Here is a 24,686-nt window from a genome sequence, read left to right as displayed (position 1 = left end):
AGTACCTTCTAATTCACTTTGAATAGCTATGAAAATCAAGGCCCTTCCTGACTGACAATCAATCAGACTCTGTCCCTACCCCCACCCCACCATTTCCCCCATCCAAGCCCTGGGACTCAGAGCAGCCTTGTGCAAATCTGAGCTCCTTCCACCCCAGGCTGCACCTGCAGCTTTCAGCTCCTTGGCTCCAATTCCCACCTGCTTTCCTTGGAGGAGCTGCCTGAGACACAGAGGGATGTTCATTTCTTGTCAGCACACAAACCCAGGGGAAGGCACAGCTCCGTAAAATGCAAAAGTCATTTCTCTGCTGGGTATTAACATCCACTTTCCACAGCAGACACTCTCAGACCAATGGAAAAGACCTCCTGTGCCCAGCACAGATCCCAAGGTCTCCCCAAAGCCTCCCTGCCCCGATTCTGGCCAGATTTGTTTTTTGCACACGCTGAAGACAGGAGCTCCCTCCATGCCTAGAGGAAGGAAAAGAGAACAAGTGGATGAAGAGCTCTCCTGTGCAGAGCCAAGGTGCAAGTGCCACCGGAGTGGGAACCACAACTCACCAGGTTTGTGTCCTTTGGGGCTCCGGGACTGGTGAGACTCAGAGGCACAGAAAGGTTTCTTGCCAACAAACAGAAGTTGAACACCATACAGTTTAATAAGCATCCCAGCTCTTCCCTCAGCTCTCTGTGATGTCCCAGCAGCATCTGACATGTCCACCATCCCCAAGGGCTTTCCATGCAGGAAGAGTTTTCGACAAAGACATACGAAAAGGAAATTCTGTGATAGATACAAACACACTTAAGATGTTGACTGATACGATACTTCTGTGAACTTCAGAGAGATTGGGCAACTCCCTGAAGATCAAAGCATGAAACCAGTCAGTTGAGAGGCACTTGAATGACCAGAGAGTGTCTGGAGGAGGAAATCAGGGAGACTCGGGAAGGACATAGATCCAGCTGGTCTAGTAAAGAAATGTCCTTAGTCGTGGCAATTTAAACAGGACAGCTAGAAACACCAGAAGGAATAGGTGAAGAAAATAATAAACGGAATCTTTTTGACACAACTAGAGAAGAGCAGTATTTCTTGTTATGCCACCAGTAGAAGAATATAGTAGATCCAGGAAATTTCTGGTGGGAAAACTTTGCCATTTCCTCAACTACTCAAACGACCCAGATAATAAAAATATGCTTGTATATTATGAAATGCACAAGTACGAAAACCTGTGCCCCTTTCCAGGCAGACATCAGCTGTGTGTGCATGAACAGGCGGTGCCACTTGTGCCCTGAGGTGCCGAGCTGGGATTGGCATCTCTCAGAGAACAGCTGTAGGGGGAGCAGCGCACCTTGCAAGGTGCATGTCCCGGAGAGCCCCAGAGGGCTCCTGTCCCATAAACATCTGCTCTGCTCCAGGCTGCAACAGGGACCAGCATGGTGCCAGGATCATCAGAGAACAGGATGAGTGCTGGAATTCAATCCCCTGCCCATCCCGCAGCAGCCCTGCCTTTCCCTCCCCAAGCCCTGGTCTCCAGCACAGCCATGGAGGCTCTTTGGGCTCTGGACTTTTCCTGCAGCCACCGAGGGCAGCTGAGCTGTGCCTTTGGCACAGTCAGCCCTGCCCAGCGCAGGCGATGCCCAGCAATTCCTCGCGTGTGCCTGGCCTTGCTGTCAGCCCCGGCAGCGGCCGCGTGGCCCCTTTGTGCCGCCCTGGGCCAGCCACGGTGCCACAGCCCCCGCGCAGGACAGGAGCACTGCGGGGGGGAACGGCCCCTGTGCCGTGGTGCCCACAGCAGCCTTGGGGCTCTGTGCCCCATGGCCTCCCTGCTGGGCAGCCTCTGCCAGCTCCTGCACAGCCCGTGGCCCCTGTGGGCCCGCACAGACAGCCCTGCCCCAGGCTCTGCCGGGCTCTGGGCCAGCAGAGAGGCCGGGCAGGGCTGGCCATGGCCAGGAACAGGCCCTGAGCCCCACGGGAGGATGGAGCTGGGCCAGAGCCAAACTGCCCCGCAAACCTGGGCTGAGCAGCCGGGGCTGGCAATGCCTGGGGACAGAGGCTGGCATGGGTGACAAATGTCCTGGCCCCCTCCCTGCTCTGTCCATGCCACCAAGGGCACAGAGCAGCCTCCTCTGTGGGGCACTTGCCTGTTTTCAATGCCTTCCACAGGCGCTGGCCCTGCCCCACAAGGGCTGGCCTGAGTCCTGCCCCTGCACGCTCACACAGGCTGAGATGGACACTGATGGTTTCTGGGTCAGGCTCTCTCAGCCCAGCCCAGCTCCCTGCAAGCTCTGCCAGCTGCCCTGAGCTCTCTGCAGCACCAGGGGTCTCTCCCCAGCACAGCCCAGCCACCTCTGGCCCCACAGCTCTGCTCAGGGCAGGCGGCTCTGGGCAGGGGCCCCACGGCCTCAGCCCCTCGCAAGAGCACAGCAGCAGCTGCAGCTCAGAGAGGACTCAGCCCCAGCCATGGGGAAGGTGCTGGGCCAAGGCAGAAGAGGCTTCCTGTGTGCCCTGCTCCCCTGTCCCTGAGGTCCTGAGAGCTCTGCAGCCCCTGCTGCCACCCCATCTGCCCAGGCCAGCACAACAGCGGCAGCCTTGGGGCCCTGCAGAGCTGCTCCTGCTCCAGGCCCAGGGCCCATCCCCAAGCCGGGGCAGCCAGAAAGCCGTGCCCATTTCTGTTCATTCCTGCTCTGATGAGGATGGATCTTCAGCCCCTTGCAGGTTGATGATGAATTTTACTACTGCAGGGGCCTCTTCTTTCTTGAGCTCTTCAGTTCAGGAATTCAGTGAGAAAGGCTCATCAATATTTGTTCAAAACGCTCAAACAAGAAAAGCCCCTGGAAATATTTTAAGCTTTCAATTCTTCTGTGGTCAATTATAGAGATTTCAGAAGTGTATTCAAAGTGAATATAATGTATAGAAAACAAGGCAGAGAGAACTGTTTTGACCTGTTTCATGATCCTGTTTGTAGACTGATATCAGCAATGGCCAAATGATATTGACCCCCAACACATTCTAATGCAGTCTGAATAGATATGAAAAATCAAGACCCTTCATGGCTCACAATCAATCCGACTTTGTCCCACCCCCTCCCCACCATTTCCCTCACCCAGCCCCTGGCACTCCTACGGATCAGGAATGGTGTGGCCAGCAGGACCAGGGCAGTGGTTCTTCCCCTGTGCTCGGCACTGGTTGGGCAGCACCTCGAGTGCTGCGCCCAGTTCTGGGCCCCCCAATTTAGGAAGGACATGGAGGGGCTGGAGCGTGTCCAGAGAAGGGCAACAAGGGTGCTGAGGGGTCTGGAGCACAAGTCCTGTGAGGAGCAGCTGAGGGATCTGGGGCTGTTCATCCTGGAGAAGACGAGGCTCAGGGGAGACAAGGTGGTGTCAGGGCACAGGTTGGACTTGATGATGTCCAAGGTCTTTTCCAACCTTGCTGATTCCGTGATTCTCTGAAACCAGCCTTGCAGCAGTTGCAGGATGAGGCCTGGGCCTCCTCTCCAGAAGGTGCAGCAGCCCAGGTCCCTCAGCTTCTCCTCACAGCCCCAAAGCCCATCCTGTCAGTCCTGCAGAGTGTCTGCAGCTCCTCCTCATGGCCCAGAACAGGGAGCCCCACAGCCAGACACACCAGCCCACACGTGCCCCCCTGGCCTGTGGTGCCTCTGGCAAGGGAGCAGCACAAGGCACTGCAGGAGCCTGCAGACAATTCCTGAAGCACTTGGAGGATGATCCTGCACCCCAAGGGATGTTCCCATGATGCCAACTCAGGAAGTGAAATGGGGAGTGGGCCCAGAGAGGAAAGGGCAACCAGGGATGGGCGGTTTGCTGGGGAGAGAGCAGGGATGGGCAATAGGGAGAAATTTGTACCAGGAAAAGAAAGCCAGGGTGAAGCAAAGGAAATACTCAGGGCAATTTGGGGGTGGCTGCCAGGCAGCGCTTGGCTCTGAGCAACAACATCTGCAGTGGCACAGGAAACTCCCAGCTGATGGGAACAAACTTTCTGGCTGACTTCAGAGGCCACGACAGAACTGAGTGGTCTTCTCTCCTGTCCCCAGCCCTTCCTGGCCCCAGGGGCTGATGGCATTTGTGCTCCCTCAGGTTCATCTCCCCACACCAACACCATGGGGGTGCTCAGGCCTGCTCTGGGCACTGCAAACAGGGGCTCCTGAGCCAGAGCTGCCGTGTCTGTGCCTGCAAGGATGCGGCCCCCGTGTGAGCTGGGAGAGAGGCCAGGGCTGCAGAGGGGGGATGTTGTTGGCAGGTGCATGAGGACGCTCTGGGACGCTGCCCGGGGGTGTCCAGCACAGTGGGGATGGATCAGCCCCTGCTCTGCTGCTCCTTCCCGTCTCCCCCAGGGACCCTGCAGAGCCCCAGCCGGGCTGTTTGCCCCCAGCCTGCCCACGGCCACCCTGGGGCTGCTCACGGGGCTTTTCCGTGCACAGCATTGGGCCTGGGCGTGTTCTGGAGAGAGCCTGGGCAAGGAGCCTGGAGCAGCGAGGCCCTGCCCTGAGGCGTCAGCGCTGCCCCAGCGGAGCCCATGGCCTGTCCCTGCTGCAGCCCCGGCACTGCCAGCCCCAGCCCTGTGCCCGGCGCCGAGAGCACTCAGGCCCTACAGCAACACCAGGGCCAGGAGGGCAGCGGGGCAGGGCCACGGGAGCAGCGCTGCCAACACCAAGGGCTGCTGCTCCTGGGCACAGCTGCTGTGCCAGCACTGATCTGCCCCCAGCTCTCATCCAGAGAAGAGAACCAAAGGGGGATCTCTGCAGAAAACTTGCCTGCCAGATCCTTGGGTTCCTTTAAAGCCACCAGGAGTGCAGCCCCTCATTGACACAGTCTGTGGCCACAGGGAAGGTGGAGACAAACAAAATGAGAAATGGCACAAACAGTGACACTGCTTTGTGGACAATATTACAAAAGTAAAACAAAGGAAAAGAACCTCCAAAGTAAAGCAACAAGAGGTATCAAAAATGACTTTTATGACAAGTGATTTTGAGAAACTGTCCAGCAGTTTAACATTTGTGAAACCATCCAGCCATCAGTCTTCCACTCTGTAGCCTCGAGCTCCTGCTTCCTCAGGCTGCAGATGAGGGGGTTCACGGCTGGAGGCACCAGCGAGAACAGAACTGACAGGGCCAGATCCGGGGATGGGGAGGAGATGGAGGGGGGCTTCAGGTGAGCAAACATGACGGTGCTGAGGAACAGGGAGACCACGGCCAGGTGATGGCGGCAGGTGGAAAAGGCTTTGTGACGTCATCCCTGCTCAGACGGGATCCTCAGCACGGCCCTGAAGATCTGCACAGAGGAGAAAACAATGAAAACAAAACAACGTAATCATAAAGAGATGGAAAAACCAATGAACCCAAACTCCCTGAAGCAGTAGTTGGACTAGGAGAGCTTGAGGATCTGGTGAACCTCGTGGAAGAACTGGCCCAGGGCATTGCCATGGCACAGGGGCAGGGAAAATGTATTGGCCGTGTGCATGAGAGCATTGAGAAAGGCACTGGCCCAGGCAGCTGCTGCCATGTGGGCACAAGCTCTGCTGCCCAGGAGGGTCCCGTAGTGCAGGGGTCTGCAGATGGACACAGAGCGGTCATAGCACATGATGGTCAGGAGCAAATACTCTGCTGACATGAAGAACAGAAAGAAAAAGAGCCGTGCAGCACCTCCCGTGTAGGAGATGGTCCTGGTGTCCCAGAGGGAATTGTGCATGGCTTTGGGGACAGTGGTGCAGGCCGCTGAGGGCCAGGTTGAGCAGGAAGAAGAACATGGGGCTGTGCAGGTGGTGGCCGCAAGCTATGGCACTGATGATGAGGCCGTGGCCCAGGAGGGCAGCCAGGGAGATGCCCAGGAAGAGGCAGAAGTGCAGGAGCTGCAGCTGCCGCGTGTCTGCCAATGCCAGCAGGAGGGAAGCGGCTGATGGAGCTGCTGTTGGACATTTGCTGTGGCTGCACATGGGGACATGTTCATGGATAAAGACAGTGACAAGTCAGGACAGGCTGCTTTGAGCCAAACATGGGTCATTCCCTGTAGACTGTCCCACTGTGATTCACCCACCCTTGTTCCTGCTCCGGGAAAACCTTCACCCAGGTCCCTGCCTGAGCTCCAGTTGTGCTGTCTGAGTGTGCCAGGAGCAGCCAGGCCTGTGCATGGGGGCTCTCCAGGAGCCGTCCCTGCCCCGCTGCCCTGGGTTTTTGGCCATGTGGCAGAGGGACAAGCCTGGATATTCAGGATTTGTCAGTGGAATCACTCCTAATGCAGAAAGGCTTGTTGCCATCTTCACTCCCACTTCTAAAGGGCATGGAGAACAGGAAGGAATTATAGGCATTATTTTCCTGCCCACACATCATTCCTGGTATACTGAGGTCAGAAATCCCCAGCATTTCTGCTGCACCAGACCTTGCCCAGAGCAGAGGGATCCCTGAATGTCTCACCCTCTCCAAAGGTCTCTGGGCAAGGTCCTCAGCACCCCCTTCTGCCAAGGACACTCACAGCTCCCTTGGCAAACCCAACAGCATTTCCTCAGCTGTGGCATCTCTGCACTTCCCCGTGGCACATTCAGGGAACCGCCAGAGGCTCTGGCACAGATCTGCAGGCAGGAGGGCAGCTCAGAGCTTGGAAGGACGCAGCAAGGAGATCCCCGGGTGTGCCCATGATGGGGTCTCAGGGAGGGGGCTCAGCTCATTCCCCTTTCCCATGGACTGCTTTGCCCACAGCCACACAGCTCACAGGGAAGCTCGGACACCCCATTCCCATGGACACAGCTGCCTGGCAAGAATCCCAAGGGCAGTGCCTGGCTCAGCTGCTGCAAATGCCAGAGCCTCCCTGAGAGCACCAGATGACAGTGACAGTATCAGGGGAGGGCAGAACCAAGAGAAGATGTTGTGGGGCTGCGCCTGGGAGGGCAGGGCAGACACAGCCAGGCACTCAGGACAGTGTTCCCGTGCCCAGCTGTGCACAGCACCTCCCACACACCCACAGTGCCCTCCTGCCGCCAGCACTGCTCTGTTCAGCCCCCTCTCCTTCCCCAAGCCTCTCCCTGGGCCTGGACATTTCCCTCCTGAGAGGAGCCTTGTCCCTGCCAGTGCTCACAGAGCCCATCCCACCCTCTGCGCCCTGGGCCCAGCCCTACAGAAACCTGCCTGTCTGCAGGGCCTGGCCTGGGGCAGGGTCTGTCTGCAGCTGGGCAAGGGCAGCTCAGGAGAGCCCTGCTGGGCCCTGCAAAGGGGATGCTGCTGCTGCTGCTGAGGGCTGAGGAGTGGCTGAAGGCCCTTTAGGAGGCTCCCAGCAGAGAGACTGACCACCCAAAGTTACAAATCAGGAGTTTCTGTAAATGATTAAACGTGACTCTGATGATCCTAGGTGTCCCTTTCAACTCAGAATGTTCTGTGGTTCTGTGATTACAATTCCTGTTCTGCTTCACTCATCCTCTTTTGCCTATAATCAGAAGAGAAAAAAACCCCTTGCAACAGCGTTACAACAGTGAAGTAAAAACCAGACATTTCTTGGAAACTTCCAGGTGTCTCAGTGGGAATGAGGAACACCCAGCCCCTGATTTCAACAATTGATTAGAGGTTGATTAATGAGGATATTTAACAGAAACATCGAATAGGAAATTCAGTATCCACAGCTACAAACCCCTGGGTCAACCCATTGGAGTAGGTCCAAGGGCTTCTTTGTGCCACTTTTTTTTCTGACTGCTCACACTCTGGTTTAAAAACAAAATGTTCATCTTGTAGGTCCACTTCCTGACAATAAGACTGGGCAGTATTTCAGGAATATATTTTGAAGCTTATTGTTCTAAAATCTAAGATAAAGGGTAGGAAATGTTGTAGAGTTATTGAAAGATTATAGTAATACAAGTATATAAAAGTAGTTGAATAGAGTCATAGTAGTTGAATAGAGTTGATTAAAGATAATAGTTTTATAACTACATAATAGTAGTTAACAGAGCTACGAATAAATGAAAAATGCATAAAAAGCAAAAATGTTTTTGTCATCACCCCAACTTTCCCATCCTTCTCCAAGCAGGAAATTGAAAACACTCTCAGGAAAGCTCCTGGTCTTTGCAGCAATACCAGGCTTAGCTTCCTTTGGCAAGTGTCCTCCGGAGCTGTGCCCAGGCTGGTCTGGAGCTGGGCGCAGCCCTGCCCCACACAGCCCCTCTCAGCAGCAGCACCTGCCCTGCTCAGGGTGGCTCCTTCCCCCCACAGCTTCTCCCCAGCGCTGGCAGCAGCTCCCCGGGCCAGCTGAGAGCTGTCCCTGGCAGGCAGCAGGGTCCCTGGCCCAGCGCAGCGCCCTGGGCTGCAGGACCCTGCTCTGCACGACAGCCCTGGGCACCCCTGGCTGCAGCCCCGGCTGCTCAGCCCTGCAGCAGAGCCCGGCAACAGGGAGCTGCCCTGTGCTGTGCCTCGGGTGCTGCAGCAGGGACACCCAGCCCTGCCCTGGGGCCACATGCCTGCTCTGCAGCCACACTGAGAGTCCTCCTGGAAGGGCCTTAAAGCTGTGGGATGTGCCAGCTTCAGGAGATCCCTGCAGGAGCTGCAGCTTCTCTTCCCCCAGCCTGGGAGTGACTCTTCCTAACGCTGCGAGGATTTGTCCCCCAGTGAGCCCTCAGTGAGCTCTGCTCTGTGCTGCCAGCCCAGGCTGAGTTGAAGCCCTCTGTGCCTGTGTGCTGTGCCCGGGGTGGCTGCAGGCAGTGCCCCAGCCCTGCTGGGCTGGGCACAGGAGCTGCTCCTGGGCAGAGCTGTCTCTCTGCAGCGCTGCCCTTGCCAGGAGCTGCCTCTGTGCCAGGAGCCCGGCCCAGCTCAGCAGCACAGACACGGCACAAGGACTTGAGTGACCCTCTCCAGGCTTGTGCTGAGGCCCTGAACATCAGTCCCTGAGAGGGAGCTGGAGAAACCTCTCAAGAATTCAAAGTCAGAATCCAGCTCCAAAGTTTCTTGAAGTTTTACTGGGTCTCGCTGAGGGACACGACAGAGAAAGTGTCCCCAGGCCCCAGCCAGAGCAGAGAAGTGCAGGCAGTGATGACACCTGGGGACAAAGAGAAGCCAAGTCTTGGTGCCCTGGGCCACAGCAGCCTCTGTGCCACCAAGGGCCGTGAGGAGTCACCTTGTCCTGAGGCCCTGGGGCCTCCTGGCACAGCCCCGGCAAGGCTGGGCACTGTCAGCCCCTTGTCCTGCCCTCGGCATCCCCCTCCCATCCCAGTGGCCTCAAGGATGTGCTGGAAGGAGTCCCTGGGGAGCCTTGGTCAGGAATGGCCCTGGGGGCTCCTTAATGCTCCCAGGGACTGCAGGCTTTTCAAAGGACTTAGGGCTTTGCTTTTGCCTTGGAGTCTCAGAGAGGTTTGTGCAATCACGGCCTACAGTTATCTGCTTTAATTAGTCCCTTGAGAGGCTTTGTCAGTAATGACACTCAGTGCACTCATTAATGCTTCAAAGCACTTCAGGTTTTTAAAGGTACTTGATGCTTCCCTTTTAAAACTGACTTTGTGAAAGGTTTGTGCCATTGTTGCCCAAATTATCTACTTTAACAAGTCCTTTGAGATTCTCAATCAGTAAAAGCACTCAGTGGGGCTCATCAGTAATTCCGGCTACTCAAGGTTTATTCAAGGACTTTTTTTTGACACTGAGTCTGAGAGGTTTGTGCACTCGTGGCCTCCAATTATTTGCTCTAATCAGTCCCTTGAGATTTTTACTCAGCAACAACACTCGGTGGAGCTCATTCATGCTTCAAGGTAATCGGGGTCATTTAAGCACTTCTTTTTGCCACTGAGTCTCTGAGAGGTTTGTGCAATCATGGCCCCAATTATCTGCTTTAAGGAGTCCCTTGAGAGCTGTGCATTGACACTCAGTGGGGCTCATTCATGCTTTGAGATACTCAGGGTGTTTAAGGTACTTTGGGTTTTTCCTTCCCACACTGAGTCTCTGAGAGGTTTTGGTGCAATCCTGGCCTCCAATTCTCTCCTCCAAGGACTCCATGAGGAACCTGTGTTGGGGATGGACCTCAGGGTGACCCTTTAATGCTTCCAGACACTTTGGGTTTTTCCTCTGACTTTGACTCCTGGAAAGGTTTGTGCAATCTCTTCTCAGGCCCTGAGGTTCCAGGGCTCAGCACCAAATGCATCACTGGGCTCATTAGGAGAAAGCAAGTCCTGACAAACCACGGCTGTGCCTTGATTTCCTTCTGGCCTGGTGCAGTTCCTAAGGAAGTCTTTTTTCCTAGAGTTATGGAGAAATAGTTCAAAGAGCGTCGAAGGAATCAACACTCTTCTTTTCAAAGGGGGTATTTTTCTCTTGAGAGCAGAGGTCATTGCAGCATTCAAGTGACTGATACTGATCCAGGGTCTCTCCTAAGGAAGTCTGGCCTGGTCAGAGGAGCTGTGCCTTGAGCTCTGATCCACTTTGGACAACCATGCTCCACATTCCCTAACCCCATCCTGCCTCTCCTCACTCACCTGGGACCTGCTTTGCTCAGAGAACTGGGTTCACTCAGACAAAGAGAGGTTTTCTTCCTTTCTTAGCAATCAAAACCTCCTAAGTTCCAAACAATCTCCTCAATTTGTGGCAAGCCCAAGGTGTCACCAAGGAGGTTCCCCTTCCCCAAGGCAGAACCATGCAAGGAATATTTTAGACACCAACGAAGATGTACGATAAACAAAAATTTAGAGTCGGCTGGAGGCAGAATTAGACCAACTCCTCAAGGACAGACAAGCTTTGAACTCCTTGCAAGTCAAAGCTCCAGGTGGGTTGTTGGGAGGTGTGTGAGTGAGGCAAGAGTGAGGGCAAGGGAAATGCAGAGAGCGCTGGAAGTGCTTCTGTGCACACAGGCTGTGGGGAAGGGCGCTGCAGCCCAGGCCTGGGCCAGGAGGGAGGCTGGATCATCATCCCAAGCTGCCCGGGGCCATGGCAAGGGGCTGTGGCCATGGACACTGGCCTGAGCCCAGTGCCTGGGCCCCTTGCCCAGGGCTGGTGTCAGTGGCCAGAGCCAGAGGGGATCCCTTGCTGGGGGCTGTGCCACGGCCACCTGCCCTGTGCCGCGCCGGCTGCTCAGGTGCCGCGGAACCAGCAGCAAACGCCGCTGCCAGGGCCAAAGGCAGCTCAGCCAGGCAGAAAGGGGCAGTGCTGGGCACTGGTTCCATGGCAGCCCTCACTGGGACAGCACACCTGGGTCACCTGTCCCGGCAATTGCCACGGAAACCTGGCTCATTGGGAATGCAGTGGTGGACAAAGGTTTTAGGAGGGCCTGTCCCAATAGGACAAAGGGTGCTGGTTTTAAACTGAAGGAAGGGAGGTTCAGATGCGGAGAGATAAGGAAGAAATTTTTGAGCATGAGGCTGGTGATCCACCAGGACAGGCTTTCCCAGAGAGCTGGTCAATGCCCCCTCCCTGGAAACATTCAAGTCCAGCTGGGACAGGGCTCTGAACAACCCGATCTGGTGAAAGATGTCCCTGCTCATCGCAGGCGTTTGGATGAGATGAGCACTGCAGAGCTCTTCCCATCCCAACCATTCCAGGATTGCATGGGGAGAAGGGGCTGCTGGCTGGACTCCATCCACTCCCTTGACTCCTCCTTGTCTCTGCTGGAGCCCACATCCAGCAGCCAAAGCCAGCCCCTTCTCTGGCCTTTCCCCCCCTGCCCCAGGGGCTGCCAGAGCCAGGGAGGCACAGGTGACCTTGAGGCTTTGCAGGGCTCAGGCACAGCGGCCGTGCCAGAGTCAGGGCTGAGGTGTCACTCTGCGGGCTGGGGCAGAGCCCAGGCAGAAATGAGCCCTGAAGCAGCAGCTGTGCAGTGGGGGCCAGCAGGCCGGGCTGCCAAGGGAGGCTTCTGGCCATGGCCTGGAAGCAGCTGCTGCTGCCAAGGTGCCTTTGGTGCCTCAGGCTCTCCCTGGCACAGCTCCCAGCACGGCACTCTGCACTTGTGCCCGAGCCCTTCGTTGTGTTGGCTTGGCCTGGGGCTTTTCCTGCAGCGGGACCTGCCCTGGTCATGGCACAGGGAAGGCAGTTCCTCATGGAGCAGGAGGCTCTGCCTGGAATGGGCTCAAACAAGTCCAACAAGGCCCTGTTTACTTCAAAATTGCTTCCTAGAGCACTATATTCTATATAATTGTTACAGCTCCTATACTGTGGAGTAAATAACTCTTTTTTCTATTTGCTCTGTTGTGTAAATAAATCTTTCTGTCTAATCCTGATCAGAATCAATCATAGCTGTATTTATGGAAATATATCTGGTATTGGATCGGTAATCCTGAGGGACAAATTGCATTGCAGTTCAATTCCACCTGTCCAGTCTTTTACACGTAAACCTTTGACAAAGTCTGGGACTAGGATTGGATCCGGCCACTCCCAGTCTCCTCTCTTAGATGGAATTTGAAAAGTCAGGCATCCTGGAGGGGTTTGAGGATCCATGGTGTCTGTTGGGTGTCATTTCTCCACCTCGTGACTCAGCAGGAGTTTCTCCAGTGAAGAAATGAAGCTTTTGCCTGAAGCTCCCACTCTGCCCATGACAGGAAGCTGTCAGAGTCTGTCCAAGGATGTGATATGCCTCACGACTGTCTCCAATGATTGAGGACTGAGACCCCAGACTCTGAAAGCAGCCCCTGGCCTGGCTGAGGTGGAACGCTTGCCAAGTCTCGGAGGACTGGCATGCATCTCCATGAGAACGGAGTGCAAGAACAATGGAACTGGTCACAGTGGACTGAGCCAAGGCTGCCTGTCCAAACTGGGCTGTCCGTACTGGAGGTACGGTTTGCAGCTTGTTCCTGAGCACTCAGCCTTTACACAACTGGTTCCTGCTTTGGCTCTGTGCCCCTTGCTTTGCTTCCCGCCTTGACCAACCTATAAAACCTCTGGAGACCCCCGCTCACTTTTGTGATCACCCCACGGGAGAAGATCGCGTCTATAGGCATCGTTAGGCGTCAAAGACTCGACCCTCCACGTTCATAGCTATAATCCCCTTCCCCTCTTTCTCTCTCTTTCCTACTATTTTTTATTTCTCTCCCTACTATGGCATTTGTTGGCACTAAATAAAGGTGCATTTTTGATGGAGTAAACTGAGTTGTTCCCTGCTGTGTCTTTTGCGCTCTGAGATCCCTAAAACGAACCATCACGAACCCCGCTTGTGTGAGCGGATCGTGACATTAAATTGGCGTCACGGACAGGATCTTGATGGACAGAGGGGTTGCGGGTTCTGTATAGCTTGTAACAGGGGAAGGACCCTCGTCTCAGCCGCACCTAGCACGCCACTTGGGTGAGCGCTGTTAGAAAGCAAGGGGGGCCAGGGAAAATTCCCGCACACTGTACACACCCAGGCGTATAGCATTCCCTGTCATCAGGATTTCACAAAAACATCTCATTGTGCAAAAGATGGGACTGTAGTTAGTTTTTGTGTGTTTTGGGCTGCTTGGTGTAGTTGAGGAGACAACTCTTTGGAACTAAGGTGAACCTCCCAGGCAGTTTTGGTCTCCTCGCCCATTCCAGGGAAGCAAAGGGAAACACAGTTTTAGCTGTGCCTTTGGTGTAACTTGAAGCGTACCTCCCTGAGAGTGGTTTTGGTCCCTGCACAAAATGAGTGAAAAAGATAAGAATGCATTTTATGCTTTGCTAGTGCAACATGGTGCTAGACCTTCTCCAGACGGAGAAAGGTGGGCACAGAATAATTGGTTGTAACTTTGAAAACATTGTAGATAGAATATATTCTTTGCAACATGATGCTAGATACAAACTGGGCAGAAATAAAACCATTCTTTGCTCAGTTTTGGGGGCCTGTCTTTCGGCAGCCATAGAAACCCGTTTTGAACGGGTGAGTGAAGAAAAAGCAGTCATAGAATCCCTGCAGAATTTGGTAGAAGCTTTGCAAAAACAATTAGAACAGGAAAGAAATCAGAATTATTTGCTGCAGATTTCCCTTGCAGAAGGGCGAAGTAAAAACTTAAAATCTGCAGATTCACCCATAGAAGGAAAAATAGAAGGAAAGGAGACATACAACATGAAACAAATATACCCTCAGAAAGAATTAGTACACATGCAAAATTGTGGGGAACACTGTTGCTCCAACTTGAGACCTCTCATCAAAACAGAATATAATTATATAAATGAAGAAGATGGTGATCCCCACATAACCACCAAAGAAATACCATACACAGCCACTGAATTAGCTAAATTAAAGACAGAATACTCCCGCCTCCCTAGTGAATCAGAGACGGAGTATGTTTTCAGAGTTTCCCTCACAGGGGGCGACCAAATTAAATTAAGTGAACAAGAAGCAAGTGGCTACTGGGGACATGGAGTTTTCTTAACAACAGGAAACACACATGCTCCATGCTCCCTGACACAGCGTGCAGCTCACTGGGCAGGGGGGTTAAACCCCCTTGAGAGGGGCGACCCTCTGGCAATAGTCGGCACCTCAGAGCAACTCCTAGAAAACATACACAAAGCTGCATGCTTGCAAATGATACAGGAAAGAAAATGAATCTCTGGCTGTGAGTCGCCAATGCAACAGCCTGTCAAACCTGAGATTATGACCCCTCTAATTCGAGGTCTGCCAGAGTCTCTTAAACCAACAGCAATTCTTCTTCAAAAAACAATAGCATCTATCACTCCGGTAGACAGACTTGAAAGATTTCTTGGCCATACAAGAGATCAAACTGACTCCACTGACTCCTCACCTTTTACAGCTCTTAGCACACAATCTAACAGCAGTCATAAAGTTTGGACATGGAGTGAGGTAGCAGAGGAGTTAATAAGTTACAGTAGAAAATATGGACCAGTGAAGTACCCAGAGGACAAACCAGAAAAACCCAGAGGATTCAGGCACATTGCCTCTCCTAATGAAAAATGAGAAAAGGGAAAACAAATTTCCAGCCGGCAGCAGCTGTGGTTGCTAGGGCTGAAAAGGGGAGTGCCACGAGAAGTAATGGATAAATTGCCTTATGATAAATTGGCTAAAATAATTTCCAGTTGGCCCTGTCCCAAACCTATCGTGTTGGAATCATCCAACCAACAACCCAGTGCACCTCCTCTTCCACAAGCCTTGGGCAGCCTGCCACAACATTCCCCAACACAGGTTTTAAGCAATGAGACACAGCATGCTCTCTCCCCGCTTCAGGGAAGTGAAACACACCAACCTCCTTTAAACTAGAAACTCCGTTTCTTGATAGTGAGCGAAGAAACGGAGACTGGATGTTTTTGAGGAAGCTCACAAAGGACCCGAGAACAGGGGACATAGTGATTACAGCAATAGTTGGCCCCAAACAAATATTAATAACTTTTGTTGTGGACACAGGGGCCCAAATCAGTGCATTGAAAATCACACACGCCCAAAAGTGTGGGCTTGTTCCCAGCAAAAAACGATGTTGTGTTTTAAATGCCCTGGGAACTACAGAGTCTATGAGTATGGCTCTAGTAAAACTCACACTGCCCGGAGAAGACAACCCAATAGCTGTCCAAATGGTCATTGGAAACATTCCTGACAGTTTGTTAGGGATGGATATACTTGCTGGGAGACAATGGGAAGACTCAGAGGGCTTTCTCTGGTCTTTCGGAGCTCCCAGCCTTAACATCAGGCTGCTACAAACAGCTCCTTCCCTACCGTTCAGCAAAATCACTTCTGTGAAACAATATCCTTTACCCTCTGGTGCTAAAGATGGCATCAAGCCAGTCATTCAGGAATTGAAAGATCAAGGAGTAATTGTTAACACTCACAGCCCTTTTAACTCACCAATCTGGCCAGTTAAAAAACCCAATGGAAAGTGGAGACTGACAGTTGATTACAGACGGCTTAATGCCAACACAGACCCTCTTACAGCAGCGGTCCCAAATACAGCTGAATTAATAATATCAATTCAGGAAAAAGCTCACTCTATTATGGCAACAATAGATGTTAAAGACATGTTTTTCATGATACCCATACAACAAGAAGATATGGACCGTTTTGCCTTTACATGGGAGGGACAGCAATATACCTTCACACGTCTACCCCAAGGGTAGCGACACTCCCCCACTTTAGCCCACCATGCTTTAGCCCAAGAATTAGAAGAACTATCTAAACCTGACACTGTAGCTGTTTACCAATCCATAGATGATATTTTAGTGGGAGGGGAAGAAAAAGAAGTAGTGGAGGATGTTCAACAGAAAATAATTTCCCACTTAGAAAGCCTTGGTTTGCAGATCCCCTCAGAAAAAATACAAAAACCTTCTCAAGAAGTGAAATTTTGAGGCATCTGGTGGAAAGGAGGTGTGACATGCATCCCACCAGACACCCTAACTTCTTTAGATCAAATCAAGATGCCTGAATCTAGAAAAGAACTCCAACAAGCTCTAGGACTATTGGTATTTTGGAGAAAACACATTCCAGATTTTTCAATTATTGCCAGACCTCTTGATGATTTGTTGAGAAAGGGAGTAAAATGGGACTGGAGCCCTTCTCAGGAAGAAGCATTACAATTGTTGATTTTTGAAGCCACAGCTCATCAGGCCCTAGGCCCTATCCACCCAGCAGATCCTTTTCAGGTAGAATGGGGATTTGCTACCTCAGGATTGTCAGTACATATATGGCAAAGGGGTCCTGAAGGCCCAATCAGACCTGTTAGCTTCTACTCCTGTGGCTTGAAAGATGCTGAAAAAAGATATACAACTTGGGAGAAAGGCTTATTTGTTGTTACCCAGGCTCTTATAGAAGTAGAAAAAATCACAAGAAAACAACCAATTGTGTTGAGAGGTCCCTTTAAAGTCATTAAAATAGTGATCACAGGGACTCCACCTCCCGAAGGGGTAGCACAACGAGCCTCAGTAAGGAAATGGTATGCACAAATAGAGCATTATAATAACATCTTTTCAATTACTGAAGGCGCTGTGAAAAATTTACCAATACAAGACACAGAGAATCTGAACAGCAGCCAAGACAAACCTGCCTCAGTTCTTAAAATAGCCCCTCCCTTCTCCCCTGAGCAAACAGCACATTCATGGTTTACTGAGGCCTCAGCTAAGCGTGAAGGAAAAGTGTGGAAATACAGAGCTGCAGCTTTGCACACTTCTTCTGGAGAGCGGATCATTACAGAAGGGGAAGGCAGTGCCCGAATTGGGGAACTTAGAGCTGTTTGGAGTGTTTTCCAGAGGGAGGCACAAAACACCTCTCTTGTCTGTATTTACACTGACTCCTATGCTGTATATAAGGGCTGCACTGAATGGCTGCCTTTCTGGCAACAGAATGATTGGGAAGTTAACAGAATTTCAGTGTGGCAGAAAGAAAAGTGGCAAGAAATTTTACAAATTGCAAGTCAAGGGAATTTTGCTGTAGGGTGGGTAGCCTCTCACCAGACAGATGATAATCCAGCAGGAGAATGGAATAACAGAGCTGATGAATTAGCAAAATTAAGTCCTCTGAAAAAGGATGAAATCACTGAAGATTGGGAGCACTTATTAGAATGGCTGCATGTAAAACGACAACACACAGGTACAAAAGATTTATACCAGGAAGCTCATGCCCGGGCTTGGCCCGTTACCAGAGAAATGTGTAACACCTGCATTTCAGCCTGTGAGCAGCGTCGCAAACGGCTAGAAAGACATCCTTTAGAGGATGACCCACTACACTTGAGGACAGGTAAAGGCTTATGGGATGCATGGCAGGTAGATTACATGGGTCCCTTTAAGCAATCAGGAGGTAAACATTTTGTGTTAGTGGGGGTTGAGATTACATCTGGATTAGTTCAAGCCGAGGCATTTAAAAGGGCTACAGGGGAAAACACTGTTAAAGCATTGCAGATATGGTTCGGGACTTTCCCAAAACCACAGGAAATTCAATCTGATAATGGGTCACACTTTACTGCTAAAGTAGTACAGGAATGGGCAAAAGGTGAAGGGATAAAATGGACTTTTCACACTCCCTATTACCCTCAAGCTAACGGAATTGTAGAAAGGACTAACGGTCTTTTAAAACGACTTCTGAAACCACAAGAGGGAGGCTGGGATGGCCGGTTGCATAAAGCGGTGCAAAGTGAAAATGAAAGATGGGGGGTAAATGGGTGCCCCAAAATTACTGCTTTTTGCCCAAATCCTCTGAGCTTAATCTCCTCACAAAGAGGACCAAATGATCCCGAAAATCCAGTTCATTACCCGGGACACCCTGTTTTGGTAGACCTCCCTGCGGTGGGAGAAGTACCACTTGTGTTGAAAACTTCTCTGAATCAAGTTGCGTGGATAGCATCTGATGCCTTAGGAAAAGAACATCGGATAAATACCCGCTGGATAATTCCATCGTTTTAATGTTCTGCCCTTAGGTGGCAGATTTTTCTGTGTTTTGCTATTGCAGGAGAACTCCGAGGGGACACTTCAAGTGACATGAAAACAAAATAACCATGTTAACATTATTAATACTTCTCTGTATCCTGCCACACTCCCATGGCCAGGAGCCAGCTGAGTGGCCGTGGTCTGAAGCCACTGTTAGATATACCAGTACTCAAGAATCACATCCCAGAAGTCGTCACCTGAACCTGGCAACCTCAGGGTACCATGGTGGTCCACGTGAGTGGGGATGGGATAAGAATGAACGGGTTACAACTCTAAATGGAACAGTTGGTTTGGGGATATTTTTGTGGGCAGATGTTGGGATCGGGATTGTGTGGGGCTGGGTGGGTGGGATGTGGTTTGATAGTAAATCAAACTTGGAGAGTTCTTGATCACATGGACTGGGATCACATGGACTGGGATTTCACAGGCTGGACCATCTGGATCAGAACCATAGAGACTGGGATCATCTGGACCGGGGTGGCCGCCTCGGAACGATGCGAACCGAGGCGGTCCCGCCCGGCCCAGGGCAACCTCCCCGTCCCTCCCAGTCCCGCCCGGGGGCGCGGCCAAAACTCCCCAGAACGAACGCGGCGGTCCCGGAGCGATCCTGGAGCCGATCCCGGAGCGATTCCGGGTCCGATCCCGGTCCCTGTTTCGGCCTCGGTCTCAGTCTCGGTCCCGGAGCGCTCCCGGTGCTGATTCCGGTCGCGGTGCGGATCTCGATCCCGGAGCGGTGCCAGTCTCGGTGCCAGTGCCGGTTCCAGTTTCAGTCCTGGTCTCAGTCTCGGTGTCGGAGCGGTGCCGGTGCCGTTTTTGGTCCCGGAGTGCTCCCAGTGCCAATTCCAGTCTTGGTCCCGGAGCGGTGCCAGTCTCGGTGCTGGTTCCGGTGCCGGTCTCGGTCTCGATCCCGGAGGGCTCCCGGTCTGGGTTCTGGCCGCAGTCCTGGAGCAGTCCTGGTGCCGGTGCCGGTTCCGAAGCGCTCCCGGCGCCGGTCCCAGTGTCGGTGTCGGTCTCAGTCTTGGTTCCGGTACCAGTTCTGGTGCCGGTTTCGGTGTCGGTCCCACAGTGCCGGTCCCGGAGCGGTGCCGGTCTCGGTTCCGGATTCGGTCTCGGTCTTGGTGCTGGTGCCGTTTCTGGTGCTGGTCTCGGTCTCGGTGCCGGAGATTTTAGGGTCTTTGGGGTGATTTTAAGCCAAACCGGGCCCTTTTAGGACCGCGCGTTCCCTTGACCCCGCCCATTCCCCCCCTCAGAATTCCCGCCATTTTCTGGACCCCGCCTCTTTCCCCTCCCAGTTCCCGCCCCTTCTCTGACCCCGCCTCGTTCCATTCGTTCCCCGCCCTTTCATTGACCACGCCCCTTTTCCATTGGGCCCCGCCTATCTGTTGGCGCGTTCCTTCAGCGCATGCGCAGACGACCCAGAAGTGGCTCTCCCGAGCGTCGCCATCTTTGTTCCCGGTCTCCCGAGCCGGCTCCGGCGTGTCCGAGACCTGCGGTGGGGGAATGGGGGATCTATAGGGGATCTATAGGGATCTGAGAGGACCTGGAAGTCTCCTTAGAGGATTTGGTGGGGGATCTGCAGGAGATTTGGGGCGGTCTGTAGGGGCTTTAGGGCGGTCTGGGGATCCCTAAAGGGGGCTGGGCGGGTCTCGGGGCTCTATCGGGGTCTGGGGGCTCTGTAGAGGGTCCAGCGGGGTCCGTAAAGGGACTCCGGGCGTCCCTAAATGGGGTCTGGGTGTCTGTGGGGGATTTGGGGGGTCTCTGTGGCGTTTTGGGGGATTTGGGGGGTCTGTAGGGGATCTCTAGGGGTCAGCGGGAGCCTGTAGCGGGTCCGGAGAGGTCTGGGGGTGTCTGTGGGTCCCTGTGGGGGATTTGGGGGGTCTGGGGGGGTCTGGAGGTCCCCAGGGGGGTCTGAGGGGATATGTAGGGGCTCGATAGAGGGTCCGGGGGCGCCTGGGGGACCCTATAGGGGATCTGGGGTTCTCTGCATGGGATGTGAGGGGGTCTGGGGGAGTCTTGGCATCTCTATAGTAGAGTTTTGGGGCCCATAAAGGAAATTTTTGTGAATTTTTGGCTCTGAGCAGCTAATTCTTGGAAATTTGGGGTCCAAATTGGGCAATTTTGGGCGCTCTGTTGGGATTTTTTTTTTTTTTAATTTTGGGGCCTCTGTTAGGAATTTTGGGGAATTTTGGAGGAATTTTGGGTCCAAACGTAGGAACTTGTGGAATTTTCTGTCCAAGCGTGGGAATTTTGGGTAATTTTGGGTCCTAACTTGGGAATTTGGGGAATTCTTTTTCCTAGATATCCTCTTCAAGTTGTCGGTGAGTGGCAGCACGGCACGGGCAAGTCCTGCCTGCTGCACAACTTCATTGAGAGCAAGTGTAGGAATTTCTGTGAATTTTCAAGGATTTGGGCAGTTCTGGGGGGTCGTGGGATTTTTGGGAATTTTGGAGGGATTTTTTTTCATTTTGGGGGACGTCTTGTGTATTCTGAGGGGATTTTTGAGGTATTTTTAGGACTTTTGGGGTGGTGTTTTTGCATTTTTAGAGTGTTTTCTGTTGCTGTTTGCGGGCTTTGGGGAATATGTTGGGAATTTTGAGAAATCTGAGGAGTTGGGGGATTTTTAGATAATTTTGGAGAATTTTTGGGGAGTTTGGGGGGGTTTAAAATATTTCTGGACATTTTAAGGGTTTGGGGTTTTTGTGTTTTGTTTTGTTTTTTTTTCTTTTATTTTCTGGGTGATTTTTGTTGGTGTTTAGGGAAATTTTTGGACATTTTTTGGAATTTGGGAAATTCTGGGTAGTCTGGGAAATTTTGGGAATATTACTGGAATTTTTGGAGGTATTTTCTGGGTTTTTTTCTTTTTTGAGCTATTTTGAGGCTTTTTTCAGTTTGTTTTTTTCTATAGTTTTCCTTTTGTATGCAGTTTTGGGGTTTTTTTTTTTTTAATTTTTTGGGAATTCTGTGTCTCCGGGCGCTCCCCCATCCTGCGGCATTTTGGGCAATTTTCTGTCACTCTTGGGTCATTTTTGGTCACGCTTTGGGTCATTTTCAGCCATATTTTGTAATTTCAGTGGCATTTCTAGTCAGTTTTGGGTCATTTGGGGGCCATTTTGTGGCCATGTTCTGTCACTTTTCGGGCATTTTTGGTCTCTTCAGGGGCGTTTTTGGTGCCGTTCGAGCCATTTTTTGCCGGTCTCAGTCCCGGTCTCCGGGCGGTGCCGGTCCCGGTGCCGGTCCCGGTGCCGCTCTTGGTCCCGGAGCGCTCCCGGCGCCAATCTCGTTCTCAGTCCCCGTCCCTGGGCGGTGCCAGTCTCGGCGCTGGTTCCGCTGCCGCTCTCGGTCCCGCTCTCGGTCCCAGTCCCGGAGATTTTAGGCGGGTTTGGGTAATTTTAGGCCAAACTGGGCAGGTTTAGGGTGGATTTTCGGCCCCTTTGGATGATTTTAGGCCAAATCTGGTGGGTTTTCGGGTGGGCTTTAGGTACATTTCATTGATTTTAAGCCAAACCAGGTCTTTTCAGGGTTGATTTGACGCCCTTTTTAGGAGTTTTAAGGGGATTTTTTGCCATTTTGTGTGGATTTAAACCAGTCTGGGCAATTTTAGACGATATTGGTTGGTTTTAGACCCCTTTAGATGATTTTATCCCCAACGGGCTGATTTTAGACCGAACCCTGTGGCTATAGGGTGGCTTTTAGTGCCCTTTGGGTGATTTTAGGCCACTTTGTGGGGATTGCAGGCCTCTTAGGGTGATTTGAGGCCAAACCTGATCCGTGTTAGGGTGGATTTTAGGCCCTTTTGGAGACATTTAGGCGCTTTTTGGTGATTTTAAGCGAACCCGGGCGGTTTTAGGACCGCGCGTCGCCTTCGCCCCGACTCTTTCCCCTCACGATTCCCGCCCTGTCCCTGACCCCGCCCCGTCCCTGACCCCGCCCCTTTCCCGTCCCAGTTCCCGCCCTTTCCTTGGCCCCGCCCTCCCAGGCCGGGCCCGGGCCCGGGGGAGGAGGAGGAGGGAGGGAGGAAGAGGCGCAGCGGCGGCAGGAGCGGGAGGAGAAGACGAGCGGAGGGAGCGGCGGCTCCAGCGCTCCCTGAACTGGCGGCACCGCCGGGATCATCGCCCCCATCCCGCAGGGGGCCGGGGAGGGGGAGCTCGCCCCAAATATCCCGGGGGGTCCCTGGGTTTGGGGTTTTTGGGGTTTTTGGGGTGTCCCGGTGTCGGCAGAGCCCCTGGAATTGCCGGGACCCCGCTGGGGCTGGAGGGGCAGGATGGGCGGGAAAGCGGTTCAGGGTCCCGGTGCCGGCAGTGTCTGCTCCCAGTATGAGCCTAGTCAGTCCCAGTATGAGCCTGGTCACTCCCAGTATGAGCCCGGTCACTCCCAGTATCCGTAGGTGGGGAGACAGAAGAGGGGGGAGCTTTAAGGGTTCCTGGGACTCGCCGCAGCCCGGGGAGGGCAGGCACCGAGCAGACGGGTGATCTCCTTCCCCTTCCCTGTGACACGGAGGCAAATCCCATCCTGTCCTTGTCCTTCCTCCCCCAGACAAGGAGCCGAGCATGGAGAGCAGGGAGGACAAATCCCCGCGGCAGAAGCTCGTGGCAGAGGCTGTTTTGAGCGGCTCCACGGCGCAGGAATGCAACGGAGAGGAAAAGGGCCGGAGATCCCTGAGGAGGAGGGGCTGCAAACGCAGCTGGCGAGGATGTGAGGAGGAAAGAGCCAGGCCGGGCCGGGAAGGCGGCCGGAGATGGAGCCAGAGCTCAGAGCTGGTGGTCCATGAGCAGCTTCGTGATGGGGAGAAGCCCCACAAGTGCTCCGAGTGTGGGAAGAGCTTCAGCCAGGCCAACAGCCTGATCTGCCACCAAAGCATTCACACAGGTGAACGGCCCTACGAGTGCGGGGAATGTGGGAAGAGCTTCAGACAGAGAATCAACCTGATCCAGCACCAGAACATCCACACTGGGGAAAGGCCGTACAAGTGTGGGGAGTGTGGGAAGGGCTTCAGGGGCAGAGCCAACCTGAACTTCCACCAAAGGATCCACACTGGGGAGAAGCCCTACGAGTGTGGGGAATGTGGGATGAGCTTCAGCCAGAGGTCCAGCCTACTCCGCCACCAGATGTTCCACACAGGGGAACGACCCTGTGAGTGTGGGGAATGTGGGAAGAGCTTCACAGAGAGAGCCACCCTGACTGAACATCAGAACATCCACACTGGGGAAAGGCCGTACACGTGTGGGGAATGTGGGAAGGGCTTCAGGCAGAGAGCCAACCTGAGGCTACACCAAAAGATCCACACTGGGGAGAGGCCCTATGAGTGTAGGGAATGTGCGAAGAGTTTCATCCAGAGTTCAAGTCTGATCAGCCACCAAAGCATCCACACCGGAGAGAGACCCTATGAGTGTGGGGAATGTGGGAAGAACTTCAGTCTGAGGTCCAGGCTGATCTTTCACCATAGAATCCACACTGGGAAAAGGCCCTACAAGTGTGGGGAATGTGGGAAGAGCTTCAGCCAGAAAATCAACCTGATCCAGCACCAGAACATCCACACTGGAGAAAGGCCGTACAAGTGTGGGGAATGTGGGAAGGGCTTCAGCCACAGAGCCAGCCTGAGCTTGCATCTAAAAATCCACACTGGGGAGAGGCCCTACAAGTGTTGCCAGTGTGGAAAGGGGTTTCGGGTCAGCAGCAAGCTCCTTGAACACCAGCAGACACACACAGAGGAGAGGCCCTTCCGCTGCCCTGACTGCGGGAAGGGCTTCAGGCACAACCCCAACCTCATCATCCACCGGCGCATCCACACTGGGAAGAGGCCCCAAGAGCGTCCCCAGTGTGGGAAGAGCTTATCACAGAGCTCAGCCTTGACCCAACACCAACCAAGGCAGCATCAGGAAAGCCCTGCCAGTGCCCCCGGTGCAGAAAGAGCTTCGAGCTCTGCTCCAGCTCCAGCCCCCACTGGAGGAGCCACATTGGGCAGAGCCCCGGTGACCCACATTCCCTGTGTTCCGTGTTGGGAAGTCACCTTGCCGATTATCCTTTTGATTAGACCTTAGTTATTTTCTCTTCTCCCTCTCTTTGTACTGCAAAAGCCAAGAGAGATTGTAGCCCTGCTTTCATGCCTGAGATCTTTTAGTTTTGTGAAATTCTTTTCTCAGGGAATTTTCTGTAAACAAGAGGAGTGTTTTTCTAAAAACTGTAGCATTGTTTTTCATTCCTTTTCCTAGGAGAGACTTCTTCTTGATGTCCCTCTGGTCTGACCAGTGTGATTGATGAGGTTTGTCTTTTTTTGTCACCAATCAGATTGGTCTGTGTAAAATACTAAGGGAGACACATTCGAAAATCTAAAGGAGTCATTTTCAGCCTTGGGAAGCTCCGAGTCTCCCAGCTCGGTCCCGCCCAGTCCCGCCCGGAGGCGCGGCCAAAACTCCCCGGAGCG

The 24,686-nt window shown here is 53.1% G+C and overlaps 1 protein-coding gene across 1 annotated transcript; it reads left to right on the top strand.

The window, feature by feature from the left end:
- Nucleotides 1-19,715: 19,715 nt before the first annotated feature.
- Nucleotides 19,716-24,443, top strand: LOC136303589 (zinc finger protein ZFP2-like). The gene is made up of 2 exons (XM_066207215.1): nt 19,716-19,757; nt 22,799-24,443. The coding sequence occupies exon 2, from the start codon at nt 22,813-22,815 to the stop codon at nt 24,301-24,303; it is 1,491 nt and encodes a 496-aa protein (XP_066063312.1). The 5' UTR covers nt 19,716-19,757; nt 22,799-22,812; the 3' UTR covers nt 24,304-24,443.
- The last annotated feature ends 243 nt before the right edge of the window (nt 24,444-24,686 follow it).

Source organism: Chamaea fasciata, unplaced genomic scaffold, assembly GCF_029207755.1.
Source record: "Chamaea fasciata isolate MVZ Bird 193981 ecotype frontalis unplaced genomic scaffold, bChaFas1.0.hap1 SCAF_38, whole genome shotgun sequence".
NCBI classification, from domain to species: Eukaryota; Metazoa; Chordata; class Aves; order Passeriformes; family Sylviidae; genus Chamaea; species Chamaea fasciata.
Note: the sequence above shows the minus strand (reverse complement) of the source record. Positions and strands in the feature narration are given on the sequence as shown.